Source organism: Phyllostomus discolor, chromosome 6 (assembly GCF_004126475.2).
Source record: "Phyllostomus discolor isolate MPI-MPIP mPhyDis1 chromosome 6, mPhyDis1.pri.v3, whole genome shotgun sequence".
In the NCBI taxonomy this organism is placed as follows: Eukaryota; Metazoa; Chordata; class Mammalia; order Chiroptera; family Phyllostomidae; genus Phyllostomus; species Phyllostomus discolor.
Window position 1 is genome coordinate 123,032,812 of NC_040908.2, and position 14,912 is coordinate 123,047,723.

Below are 14,912 nucleotides of genomic sequence, written 5' to 3' on the forward strand. Positions count from 1 at the left end.
TTAATGTGGAAAAGAAACTTAATTAGGATTTTCTGAGAAATTAGGCTTCTGCTTGACAAATGAGAAGGTAGGCAGAAATGCCATGCAGGTAAGTGGGGTGATGAGAATGTTGGAGGCAGAGTGAATGGTGTCTGGCAAGACCCTGAGACCAGATAAAAACTGATAGTATGTTAGGCTCCAGTCTTGTTCACACATCCAACATACTTCTAATCTGCAAGTCATACTCCTAACTTATGTCATTGTAAAAATATTTAAAAAATGATTTGCAGGCATTAGATACAAAGCAAACTACTTAGTATGTAGTATGTGCAGTCCTGTGTAGTCTACCTTTCTGACTTCATCCCCTCCCTCTCCCTTTGCAGACCCTCTGCCACAGTCACACTGGTGAAGATAGAACAAGTGGTAGAGATGTAAAAAAGTACAGAGATGCTCATCTTTCCACAAACACTTTGACTTCTTCAAAATGTGGAGTTTTTTCTATGTCGCTTTTTTTTCTAGATTTTTCTCTGTTTTACTCAATTTCTAAGTTGCTTAGAACCTTCCCTCCTCCCCACATTTTTTTAAAAAGGTGAAATGAAAAGGATCCTCTTCCATGTTGGTGTTTGTCCAATTTTGCTTAGTAAAGTCTGGCAACTATCAATTTGCAGTATCTAGTAATCTCTTGCAAATAACTTTATTATGATACTTATGAATAGAAGTTTATATTCTACTTATATATATGAATGCCTTTATCCTGGCAAAACTGAGTTTCTGGAATGGACCTTTTTGAGTCCAAATTTTTTGAGTCTATATGTCTTTGGGATGGAGAATTTTTATCACAGCTCTACGTATCTGTTTGGTCTTCACACTGTAGATGATGGGGTTCATCACTGGGGGGATCAACAGGTAGGTGTTAGCAATCAAAGTATGTACATAGGGTGGGGCATGTTTTCCAAACCTGTGAACAAAGGACAGACTGATCAATGGAATGTAGAAAATAGCAACAGCCCCAACGTGGGAGATGCATGTACTGAAGGCTTTCTTCCTCTGTTCTGGGGATGCGATGCTGAGGACAGTTTTAATGATCAAAACATAAGAGAGGAGGATGAGGATTGAGTCTAGCCCAACAGTAGAGATCATGGCTGTCAACCCAACTGCGCTATTAATCCTGGTGTCCGTGCAGGAGAGCTTCATCACATCTGGGTGGAAGCAGTAGGAGTGGTGCAGCACATGGCTGTGGCAGTAGGACAGTCTTTTAAGAAGGGCTACCACTGGTGTCATCGTTAGTGTCCCCCTGATGACAATGGACACTCCAATTTGAGCTATTCTAGAGTCAGTTAAAATGGTGGCATACCTGAGAGGATTAGAGATGGCTACAAAACGATAAAAGGCCATAGCCAACAGCACTGAAGATTCCATGACAGTGAAGAGTTGAATGAAAAACATCTGTGACAAGCAGGCATTAAAGCTGATCTTCCTGGCATTGAACCAGAATATACCCAACATGGTGACTAGGGTGGATATGGACAAGCCGAGGTCAGTGGTGGACAGCATGGAGAGGAAATAGTACATGGGTTCATGGAGGCTGGGCTGAGTGACAATGGCAAAGAGAATCAGGCTGTTTCCTGAGAGGGCAGTTAGATAGAGGAAGCAGAAGGGAATGGAGATCCAGGTGTGGAAGGCTTCCAGCCCAGGAACGCCAGTTAGCAGGAAAATGATGGAAGAGGATGTGGTATTCTGGAAGTTGGACATGCTGAATTATAAGTACAGAATTCCAAGGTGAAACACTGGAATGGTGAAAAAACTGCATTAAAAATCTAGTTTCAAATAATTTTATTGAACCCCAAATCAACCAAAGATGAATATTTATATGCTACACAAATATGAATGACTCATTTAAATTGATAAAAGAATTGTAAGTTTTTAACTGCTATAGTAGGCACCATTAATTTATTTTTTATTTTATAGTTTTGCATTTATGTCAGCCCACAATTTTTCTTCCCTGGGGCCCTTTGCTTGTAGCTATGTTTATTCTATGCGACCTTTGCTTTCATTCCTTTAGTCAGAGATGACTGGACTAAATAAAGACATTTTATCCAAGGCTGACTGATCATATTTCATTCTTCCTGGAATGTTTAAATTGTGATGAAGAGGTTGCATGTTGGTTTTCCTGTATAGTTGGCTTCAGAGAAAAAGACATTGGGGCTATGGAAGAGCAATAATACTACATCAGCCAGAAGTATAGAAAGCAGAGAATCTCAAGACAATTTGGGAAACCGGAAAATAGTGAGAAAGAGATACTGGTTTAAAATACAAGTAACATATTACATTATGGTAAATGGCTTAGGACCAGTGCAGTCACATGCAGCTTACTACAGTATCTAACCTTCACAGTGGCAGTTAGATTGCAGGAGCTGGCATCATGTTTGAGAGAGATGGACAGTCAGAACAGACTTACCACTGTAGGGACAGAGGCCTCTGCCCCCACTTGACATAACGTGCTGCCACATTCAGATATATTTCTCTCTTCAATCTGCTTGAAGATGAGTTGTTTCCAGAACAGATTTTCTCCATTTTGTGAAGACATACTTTCCAAGAGATACCTAATACGATATTACTGTTTTGCTTTGAGGAGAAAGACATAACCTGATGGCAAATGTCTTCTGGCTTTTTTCATTGAGCAGAGAATTCAAACTAGATATATGGGTATGTATGAGTTGGAAGAGGGGACTGGGGAAATCAGAGGGGGCCTCTCTTGTGGCTGGAGAGAGGGCTCAATCATTGGGAAGCAGCCAGCATTAAGATCACTGTTGCTTGGGGAAACCCAAGAGTTTTCAGCGCACACAAGTTCACCAGATAAAGTGCCACCTCAAGGATTCCCTAAAAAATACATTAGTTTAAAAATTGGGAAATTTTGAATTGAAAATTAGAGAAAACAAGAAACATTAAGTTACATGAGTTAAGTAAGTGAACTATAACGTAAATTCTAAAGTTTAGGGTTACAAGAGTGTCCTCAGGGAACCAGTGACGTTACTGCCAGGAATGCCTCAGCCAACCTCATAATGAAAATAAGAGTTAACAGGAAGGGGGCATGCACTAGGAGGGGGAACATCTTTTTGACACTTCCAGTGACTATTTATTAAATGTCATGAATACTGTTGACGTTATACAGAAATCAAGCCTTGCCCAACTGGTATGCATTTCACAATAAGCTGTGAAAGTTTAACAGGCTAACAAGTTCTATTGACACTTTTCATAAATAGGCTGACTTCTGAAAAAACATTTTTAGTAACTATACTTAGCTTTGAAGAAACTATATATTGAGCAGAAAGACAAACTAAAACTGTATTTATTAAATAAATGATACATAGGATAGTTTTAAATAGTCAGTGCACCTCTCATTTTCCACATGTTTTTGTCCTGTTTATTTACTATTATTGATTTACAGAGCCTGGGACTCAGTCTTTGAAGTCAACTCCTGGAGTTAGAGGGAGGTAGAGTAATCATGAAACAGGGAATTCTTTAATTCTATGTACAAAAGGATCTGGGTATTTAGAGATGGTTAGTTAGAAAAATCAGTACTTGAAAGAATTCTATGTTTTGTCTAAGTTGGGAGGTATTCCCAGGCTTTTAGAAAAGCATATGTAAAAATTATTGTGGCAGAATGAACTTGTAATATTTGTGCTTGGCTCTTGCCTTATGTTCTCAGAGACATTTACTGAGCACCTACTTTGTGCACAGTAGAAAGTATGACATAACATGAACAAAACTCCCCTTAAAAATTTATAATGAAGTGAAGGAGAAAGAATAGCACTATTTCTAAATAACTCCAATATCTAATATCCAATGATGAATAATAAAAATGGTTGCGAGAGTACAGAGGGCCTTCACATGTGTTGATTAATTCTGGTTATCACTATGATTTTCATGGTGTTTATGATAATACACACAATGATTGAGTTGGAATTTTGATCACTGAGTTTTAGGTAATTTTATGAGATCAGTTATTTTTTAAAAATTACTAGCTGAAGAATCTCTCACTCATTCTAACTTGTTCATGGTTCCCTTTACATTATTTCATTAATTCAAACAATTTACTCCTTTCTCATTGCATTCGTTTTGTCAGATTTTTCCTTCCATTTCTGGCTTGGAGCTCAGAAGAAAAATGCAGAGTTGAGGTTGAAATGATCTGCACTGAGTCTGGCAGAAGAGAACGCCTTCAAATTCAGCTCCCTCCTTTCTATATCTTCCTCACCTGCTCCTCATTTATGCTGGACTCAGACACAGGGGATTCCTTATTCCTTTTCACAGTCAGTAACTCCACACAAGCTCCTGATCATCTACCATAAACACTTACTTCGTTTCAGTATTCAACCGAGAGCTCACACTGTGTATAGTGTCAACACTAAGCATATGAAGCAAGTAAAACAATAGTGGTTTGGTGCCTGAGAAAATCAGAGAGGTTGCCAGGACTTTTTCTTTTTAAAGCCCAAGCCCTTATTTTTAATAAGAACTAGTGACTTATGGAAATGAGAAATGAAAAAGGACAAGTTTTGAATACTTACTACATGCTGGGCACTGTATTAGTTACATGTCAGAGGATATGTAACTCTACCATTGCTTGTAGAGTGTACAAAAACATGATGTTTCTAAGCAATAAGACAGAAATATTGTGGAGTGACAGATACAGAGTGTGTGTATACAAGAATGTGTCTGTAAATCTTCCGGAATTATTATTTCCAAGAAATCTTAACAGAATACATAAAATATAACTGTAAAGTTTTGATGAATAGCTAAAAATGGAACTGCCTTTTGACCCCGCAATTCCACTTGCTAGGATTATACCCTAAGAACCCTGAAACACCAATCCAAAAGAAGCCATGCACCCCTATGTTCATAGTAGCACAATTTACATTAGCCAAGTTCCATGCAACCTAAATGCCCATCAGTAAATGAGTGGATCAATTAACTGTGGTACATTTACACAGTGGAATTCTGTGCAGCAGAAAGAAGGAGCTCCTATCTTTTGTTACAGCATGGCTAGAACTGGAAAGCATTATGCTAAGTGAAATAATCCAGGCGGTGAAAAACAATTACCATATGATCTCACATTTAAGTGGAGCTCAATCAACAACAACAACAACAACAACAACAAAACAAGCAAGCAAAATATAACCAGAGCCATTGAAATTAAGAACAAACTAACAGTGACCAGAGAGAAGGTGGGAGGAAAATAATGGGTGGGGGGAAGGGGGAAGGGTTTTCAGGTACAACAGTAAAAGACACATGGAGGAAACCAAGGTGGGGGGTCGGATCAAGGGAGAGAGGTGGTGATGGCTGAGTAGAGGGGGAGTGGTGAGGGGAAAATACAGACAACTGTACTTGAACAGCAATAAAATAAAGAAAATAAAACCCCCCAAAAGGTTTTGAGGAATACAGTGAGTTCATGATGAAAAGCAGGAGAGAGCGTTTTTGACATAAAGACATGAGCAGAGACTGAGTGAAACAAGAAAATACAAGAGAATTGCCATGTTGGACACTTACATGTGAAGCTGGAGGACTCAGGGGGGCTAGGAAATGAAACTCTTGCATTCCATGGAAGAATAAGGATCTTAGATTTTAGTTGCAAAGCATCAAGAACCAGCCATTTCCAAATATTTTATGAGTAAGTGAACAAATTATTCTCTGTCTCTTCTAATTTAACTACAGCAATTTTTTTTTCTTTTTAGTATCTTATTTTGTACCACTGGCTTTTGTTTAGCATTCTACAATATTCAGATTTTATCCCAACCTAAACAAATGAAAGCTTTCCACACTTTTCTGTAGGTGTTTTCAACACACACCCAATTTAACCAAGATATATCAACTATATATTATGATTGGCCATTGTGCTTAGTCAGTGAGGGTGGTAAGACATAAACCCTGTATCTCTCTCCGTTTCATGCCATATATTTTATGACAAAAATGTTCTTTGGACAATCTGTTTTTGTTTATTTTTCTTTCACCTTCACTAACAGTCTGGAGTCTTTCTCCAATGACTCAAAGAAAATTCTCCAACTGATGTCACTAATGACTTTCTAAATACCAAATCTAAAAGTTTATTTTCAGGTTTGTTTTTCTCCCCTTCCTCTCATTTTTTCCCCATGTTTCTCACTTTCCCTTTGAAACTTTTTCCTTCCTTACCTTCAGTGACAGTTATTCTGTGGGTTTCCCCTGTCCCCATTTACCAAACAATATTTTTGTTCTGTGTCTCCAAATTATGGTATTCTTTTGGAGTCTTTCTCCCCCAACTCCCAAGAAGTCCCTCTTCTTTTCTTGCTATCTGAGATCCTACACTCTCCTTGGAATATCTTAGTTATTTCCATGGTATTAAATAGCATTTATATCAAGATGACTTGCAATACTGAAATCTAACTGTGGACTCTTCTGAGTTCTATACTTCCAAAGTTGATAGGATTTTTAAAGCTGTGGCAAGGTTTTAAACTTGAAGGCAGTACCAAATCGTGGAACTACAGCGAGGAGATCACATCAACAATTTAGAAAAAGCAATTCACAGCAGGAGAACAAATCAAAGGTAGTGATGGGTGCTGGTGAATAAAAGGTGAAAAAATTTTATCTCCCCTTGAGGGACATCTTCACTCACAATCCCTCAGATAACCCAACCTCAGTGTGAGTCAAATCCAGTGTGTTCCTTTCCCCATTCCAACCTCACTCCCTCTCCTTTGCTTTATTTATTAGTAAATGACATCAAACTCTAGAAAATTATCTAATTGGCATTACCATCCTCACACACACAGATGTTGTATCCACCCATTCTTTTCCCTCTCTCTCATCACCTATATACAAATATTAATTGCATTTTGTCTTGATTCTACTTGTGAAATGTTAAAAATTAGAACATCAGGTGGTCCACATATGAAGTTGAAGTAACAGCAATATAGTTGGTAGTGAGTATTTGAAGGTGTATTTCATGCATTTTCTCACACTGGATATTTCATTGTATTTTCTTACATTGAAGGAATGTTACTGTTTATATCAAAGAATAAAGGGGAACTAATGGGTACAATTAGGAGGAAGTACTAAAATTCCCCTGAGCTACTCTTTTGCATTGCCATCATCCTCAAACCTGTTTAATTCATCCACTCCAATCCATACACAACCTTCCTTTTCTCTTGTGAGAAATGACCTATAGTCTTTCAACTAATTTTCTTGTCCACTTAGATCAAAATGATTCTCTTCGTCGTTGCACTGTTGTGAGCTGTAGCTTGTGTTTATGTCTTTAACTGCTGAAGTAGATCATATGTCATCACTATTGTCCAAGCCATTGTCAAAGTGTGTGACTGACCATGGTGTGGATCCTTGCACAGACACTAACTAGTTTTGAGACTTTGTACAACAATGCTAATAAAAATATTAATCATAACAATAATAGCTGCCACTGATTGGAACTTGTTCCATGACTATTACTGTGCTGAGCATGTTACAAACATATAATTTTAATTCTTAGTACAATATCATGTGGCAAGTGGCATTATTAAATTCACTTTAAATTCTCTTTCCTGCTAAAGAGACTGAGTATCCGAGAGATTATGAAACATATACAGGGTCATACACAACTAGGGAATGTCTGAGCTGAGATTCCAAACCCAGTTCTTCTTAATTCCAAGGCTTATGGTTTTAAGAACTATTTCACTTGCAAGTAATATAAACTGTTTTTGATCCAGTTTCATCATCTATGGGGTAGAATATGCCTAATACAGTACCTGGCATGCAGTAGGTATTCAAATTGGCATTTTTATCACTTTTATTAAGAAACATTGAGCTTAGAAATGAGGTTTTAAGCCTCTGATAACCTCTTTGGTTTTTTCAAGCACCAAACCACTAAACACCATAAATATATTAGTACAATGATGAAGTCATTTGATTAATGAACAACCAACTATCCAACCTATACCAGACAGAACAAAATATAGATTTCCTGAGAATAAATAATTCTACAAATTCTTCCATCCACCTCAGTCTACCACCTCATTCTCTAACCTGATTTTGTACAGCGTGAGAAAATTCTGTCCTGTGCATAAGAAACTTCACCAGAGTCAAGTGTTTTCATCCAACAAAACATTGTAAGATTTACTTACAGAGCCCATACAGCAGGTCTGTCTGTTCTTCTTAGGCTGACTTAGAAGGCTGAGGAGGCTGTAGGTTTCAGGGGAGATCCAAGCTTATGAGGGGACTTGTTCCAGCCTCATAGAGACAGTGACAGAGCTGAGAGACCAGTTCCTGCTGGTGGTGTAACTTGCTGTGTCTCCAGTCAGTGTCTGGATGCTCCCAGAAGACTTACTTTTTTCCTCATACAAGTCTTTTATGTCTGTTCCATTATGTAATTAATTATTGTGGCAAAGTGTTTTATAGGTTGATATGCATTTTATTGTCCTTCTGTCCTTTTATGGAAGGGTTCTTTGTAAAAACAGTTTTGAGATATGATTCATATACCTTAAAATTCACCCACTTAAAGAACAATTCAATAGGTCTTTGTAAATTCTCAGACTTTTGCAATAACATAATCACCATCTAATTTTAGAAAATTCTCATCATTCCCAGAAAACTTATGCCAATTCTAACAGCTACTCTGAGGAGGAATTTTTAAGATGAAATTTTATACCAGACTGCTAAAAGGCATCTGCTTTTGCAAATGCAAATTAGACTTTACCCCATAATGCTTTAGCATCTATTGTTACTCACAGCAGTCATATTTCATTAGCCTACCTGGGCTTCCTAGTATCCTCTCTTTGCAAGCAGAAAAAACAATTGACTCATCCTCACATGTATCTAGTACATGTTCATAAGAGTGCCTATATATTCTAAACATCATGCTAAGTGCTGAGGATTTAAAAAAGAATACAATGTAGTTCTTACTGTCCAGGGTCTCCCAGTTTAGCCTAGAAAACAGATTAACCAGTAGTCATCAATGTTGACGACCATTGATAAGGTGATCTTTGAGGTGTGAACTAAGTGCTTGATGAATATACTAAGCAAATCTCAGTCCACAAGTTAGGTGTGTAGAAATAAAGTTTTACTTTTTCATCATTCAATCTATTTTCTATTTTAGAAAATAGCCCACTAGATGGAAGAAAAGTAATCCCAATAATTTGGGGTTTTTCCCACTTGTGTTCAGATATTGAGGGTGGTACCTTATATCACAGAATTTGGGTAGCTGGGTGATGGATCTTGCCAGCAATGTCATCTGTGGGGCAGCTTTGTCCGCTGAGCCCCCATCTGCTACGGCTGAGAATAAGTCTACCAAGACATGATCTGCTTGGGGAGGAAAGGCAGCCAGTCTCTCTAAGGAGAAGGACTAATAACCTTTTCCTCAATGGCTTTTTTTGGGGTTTGTTTACACAGGAATTCAGGTAAAGCTCATTACTCATTGTCTCCAAGTAAGGATCAAATAACAAGGGACTCTGAGGGCCTATTTTGAGTCAGGGTCAGATAGCTAAAGAGCTGTAAAAAACTTTAAGGGACAAACTTACTTCTTCCTTGGACCCTTATCAGTTATTTGAGAGCATTCTAAACAAAGCAGTTTTCACAGGATTTTACATATTCTTTCATAGACCTGATCACCAAGGGGACCTGCCCTTTCCAGCACAAGGCTGCACCACCCTCTGTCATTGTTTCAGATTTAGGTGGAGCAAGGGAAGTAAACTGGCCAAGAGATTAGGAGATTTTCTCGCAGACAATGAGGACTCAGGCTATGTCAAAGCCGAGGAGTGAGGGTCCATCACCCCCTTTTACTGTAGTCCCCAAAGTCCTTCCTTGGGGGCCTCCCATGTGATCATGCCTATCTTAGATCATTCCCCCCTTGGGAAATCTTACCTGTAATTGGCTAACCAACCAAGCAATGGGGGATAAGGGTGAATCAAAAGGAGCAGAAGCAGTGCTCCTGCCAGGGAGATAAGCTTTTGTCTCCTTGGTGCCTTATGGTCCAAGGTCATTCCCTCAGCCTTAGCCTTGGCAGGGGTTACAGCTTCTGATACCAGGCAGGGTGGTTCCCAACAGTCATTTGAGGTGAAGTGACTACTGCCCTCTTTAGTCTCTAGTAAACTGTCCCCACAGATTGATGTAGCCTTACAGCCCCTTTAGATCCTCAGATATCCCCGCCATTTCTGGACCATGCTGAGCATAAAAGTCATCCTTGATTTCTGTCTCCTACAGTCTGCATACAAACCTGAAAATTCTGCCAATATCTTTGAAAATATTACCAGAATTTAATACTCTCTATCACCTCCAAACACCCAAGGCACAAGTATCTTCTACTTGGGTAATTTCAGCAGTTTCTTAACTATTCTCCCCGTATCCGGGCTTACCTCTATCCACCACCCAGTCTGTTTTACCACAGTAAATGCATTGGCATAAAATATTTTATTCTTTATCATGTAAAAAAAATAATAACAATAATACCTATCTTGCAGGGGAGACGCCACCATCACGAAGGTGGATTTCCCAGTGTGAGGCTTATCCATTGCTCTCTGGGTGTGCTGAGCCCTGCTCATTTCCCCAAATGTGGGGAACTTGACTGCATAATTTGTTGTAGTGGGGACTGTGTTCATGCTCTCTCCTTGAAAAAAAAAAAACCCAAACACTATTTTGTTATGCATTGTATGTTTTCAGATTTTATATCAATTGTTTGTGGTAGACAAAATAATGACCAGGGAAGATATCTGTGTCCCAATGCCTGGAACCTGTGAATATGCTCCCTTTATGTGGCAGAAGGAAGTTTGCAGATATGATTCAAATTGAAGACCCAGATGGGGACATTATCCTGGGTTATCTGGGTGGGCCTAGTCTAAGCATGTGAGTTCTTAAAAATAGAGAACTGGAAAGATGGCACTATGAGAAGAGCTTGCTCCGCTGTTGTTGGCTTTGAAGATGACAGAAGGAGACCACGAGCCAAGACATGTGGCTAGCAACTAGAAGGAGAAAACGGGAGAGTTTTGATTCTTTCCCAGGCCCTATGGAAAGGAATGCAGCCCTGCTGATGCCTTGGTTTTAGCTCTGTGAGACTCATTTCAGACTTCTAACCCACAAAACTGGAAGATAATAAATTTGGTAGAAGAATCTATTATTACTTTGATTTATGCTGTTACCAAGGATTAAATGGTTTAAGTAATTACTTAGGTTTTTCAGTTAATAAGTGGCACAACCAATATTCAAACCTTGGGATATTTGGAGACCCTTTTGATTTTTAAAGTTCATTTCTTAGAGAATCGTCATACAACTATTCTTCTTCCACTAATTCCAGTTCAAGTCATTCTAAACTCTGTAGCACACATGCATGTTGTGTGCCAGACGAGATGTTAACACGTTGTCACTTGTGTAAGCTTATATTTGACATATGAAAGTTTGTTCTGTTGTGTGTGCTTATAATGAACTCCTCGAGACTTTTGAAAACATTTTCTCTACCAGGCTGGGAAACTTCTAGGGCAGTGACTCAATTCCCATTAGTCTCAGAAATGACTTAGAAGGGATCATATTTATATTTATCCTGGCCAAAAGAATGTGACTTTTTTTTTCTCAGAGCAATAGTACTGCAGGAATATCACGTGGAACTGGTGTGCACACTGGAATGGTGCTGACTCACACTGGTACACATGCTTTCAAAGCAGGGCTCTTCTCACCAACCTACTCTCCACCCAGCCCAGCAAAAGAGTCACTAGTAATTTGATTCAACCTTCTAAAATCTGAGCAAAATGTCCCTCAATAAAATTACACAGCAACAGGAATGTGCAGTTGTCAATACCAATACCATTCATTCAACCATGGAAACATACCAGTCTGTGACATCATTTGCCTTCATATTCATGCTTTCCAAACTTGTTAATCCAAAGAGAAAGAGCAGAACTAGAAACAAGAAAACTGTGCCATAGGGACTTGCAATGTTATTTGTTATCAATATTTTACAGAAAACTGTGCCATAGGGACTTGCAATGTTATTTATTATCAATATTTTACTACAGTAAATAGTGAAATATTTTTTCCTGTCAAATCAACACATTTTTTTTAAAACATAATACACAGTATTGTGTTTCTGTATTATAGTGGACTAAGCAGTATTTTATAATGTTTGTGTGAACTTTCTGGAGGTGAATTTTCCAGTATATTGCCTCAACATACCTATAATATTCTATTTCTAAAAATTCATCCAAAACAATTTATCAGAGATGCAGGCTATGTTTTATAGAAGGAAACATCAATTACAGCATTATTCACAGTAGTCAAAACTATTGGTAACAAAAATTCTCAGTGACATAAAAATAAAATGTTATATCCAGTCGTAAAATGCTATATAACCTTTAAAATTCATGCATGTAGCAGTTTATATGGACGATCATGCTGAATCAGGAAGTGGAAAAGCAGAAATCAGGGCTAAGAGTCTTACAACACAATGCATAGTGCAAGTTCTGAAAGAAACAGAAAGTCTGAGACAGGAGCTGTCCTTCTTTTGGTTGTGCAAGGAGGCAAAGTATATGTACCTATGCCTCTATCTTAGCCAGAAGTCCAAGGTATATAAGTTCTTGTGTACCCAATACAGAAAGAAGATAACAAAGATAATATTAAATATTCATCAGAAAATTCAATCAGAAAAACACTTATGATTGAACAAATATGAAATGGCTATTGATAAAATCTAAATATCAAGAAACAGAATTGTGCAAATAAACCACAGTGAGTGATAGATATTAAAATGTTTATACAGGCAGTAACTTGAACCTAATATTATTTATGGAGAATTCTCCCTAAAGACAGATATCCTAAAGGTAACCTCAACAATAACAATGAAATTCAATGGAAGCTCTCAGACATTAATTGGAGAGGATATCTCAAAAGTTTGAATTTCCATCTTTGCCAAAGGGCATTGAAAATGTATTGGGGCAGTGAGTTCCCTAAGAAACCATCACTGATGCTGGATTTACTTCTATTTAGATGAAGGATGATAAATATGAATCATCTTCTCTGTTTGAGGATATAAGCATGCATTTACCCAGCTCAATAATTCTATAGAATCAAAGAAGTTCCTCTATATTGACTCTTGTGCTCATTTTTTCTGAAACTCTACTTTTATCTTCAGAAAGAATGTATGGTTTCTAAGGTCTGGGTTCCTCTTTCAATCATTGATGCATGCATTCTCTCAATAGGTATGTTTATCTCTATGAAATGGCAGTGTGTACAATGGACAGAATTAGAATTTGACCTGGTACTCCAAGAAGATTTGTACGTGACTCTAGCAAAGAAAATATCTGAGTATATAAGTTAACCTGATGAGTCTCATTCCAACCCCCAAATTGAATGAACAGGTAGTGGCTCCAACTTGAATGAGAATAATTGGTTATAGGAGATGTAACCAAGAAGGTTTTTCTCTAGGTATTTGAGAAAGAGAAAAATGTTCAATACAGACAGCCTCTTGAGGATTCACAAAAAAAATAAAATAAAATAAAATAAAATAAAATAAAATAAAATAAAATAATGGCTGGAAAGCTTGACTTGTGACAGTGCAAAACAAAAATAAAATCCAGGAGTTTGGAGTGAGCACTTTGACATCAGTTGGAAGACAAGCTTCATTTTTTCACCTGTGACATACTTGCAAGAACCTCTGTGCTGCCCTCCTGATACATCTTCAGAGTTGTCAAACTGGGGTCAGGATTAAAATCACAGAAGTGGTAAAAATATCTTGGAGTAATAAAATCTAAGGGAAGGGAAGTCTGAGGAAACAACCCTGGGAAATTTAACAGTATTTAAGGAAAAGACAAAAGAAATGTCTATTATTAAGGCTGTAGAAGCGTAGCCACTAAGGCAAAAAGGATCCCCAGGAAAATGCAAGGACCTCATCAGTTTTGCTCAGGCCTATGACCTCAGGGCCAGGATTAATGCCTGGCACAGTAGCATCTAAGAATATCTGCTGAATATATGAGTGAATTGCATTTAATCATAGTTGTAGACCCAAGACCCTTAATATCAGGCACATATTGTAATCCCAATATATGACCCCCCTCAAGTTAGATGTAGAGTCATGTGACCATGCCAGCATATATTAAAAGAGATGACAAACTAGTGGAATTCTTATTAATCTGGTAGTTATTCTTGATATTAGGACTTCATACAAATTTAGACATAGTGATAAAAACTTCTTTTTCTAGATAAAATGTTAACAACTTTAAGACATAGTTTGTAAGCTTAAAGGTGTGGAAGCAGACTCTCAAGTTAAGGCTCTTTTTATGATAGGAAATAAATTCAGAGACCCCAGGGGATTATCTAGGTTTCCAAGCTAGTCTTCTCTTTAGCAACAATAGTAATAATGTATTAAATGCTTCCTATGTGCCCCCAAATTTTCTTTATTATATTTTTCTCAGAGTCCTTTCCACTGCCCTGCATGCTTCTCACAATATCCTTTTTCAACTCAATTTATATAATCAAAGGAACATAGAAAGGCTACTCCAATGCGGGGAACTCTATTAGTGGCTGGAATAGCTTTTGTTTTTTATTTTTTATTTTTAATTATATGATTCTTTTTTAAAATTTATTTTTAGAAGTGGGAAAGGGAGGGAGAAAGAGAGGGAGAGAAACATATATGTGTGGTTGTCTTTCGCATGTCCCCAGCTGGAGACTTGGCCCACAACCCAGGCATGTGCCCTGACTGGGAATAGAACCAGTGACCCTCTGGTTCACAGGCTGGCACTCAGCCCACTGAGCCCCACAAGCCAGAGTTTATTTCTGTATTTCTTAAGTCACCCTTGAGTGTTCTTACACTAAAACTAATGAGCAAATGTTAAATAACTATTTTTGGAAAGGTATATTTGAATAATTTTTTCTCTCCCAGGGAGAATTCTTCCAGGGCTATGATTTAAATGTGCTTATAACCAGACCACCAAGAATACAGA

At 37.8% G+C, this 14,912-nt stretch overlaps 1 protein-coding gene and 1 non-coding gene across 2 annotated transcripts; one reads left to right on the top strand and one right to left on the bottom strand.

Annotated features, from left to right (window-relative positions):
• Positions 1-784: 784 nt before the first annotated feature.
• LOC114500465 (olfactory receptor 51F2-like) lies at positions 785-1,763 on the bottom strand. The gene has a single exon (XM_028517167.2). It carries the CDS (start codon positions 1,729-1,731, stop codon positions 787-789), a length of 945 nt encoding a protein of 314 aa, XP_028372968.1. The 5' UTR covers positions 1,732-1,763; the 3' UTR covers positions 785-786.
• Positions 1,764-10,433: 8,670 nt separating this feature from the next.
• LOC114501236 lies at positions 10,434-10,596 on the top strand. Its single transcript, XR_003684986.1, has one exon. It is a non-coding gene; the product is annotated as a U1 spliceosomal RNA (small nuclear RNA).
• The last annotated feature ends 4,316 nt before the right edge of the window (positions 10,597-14,912 follow it).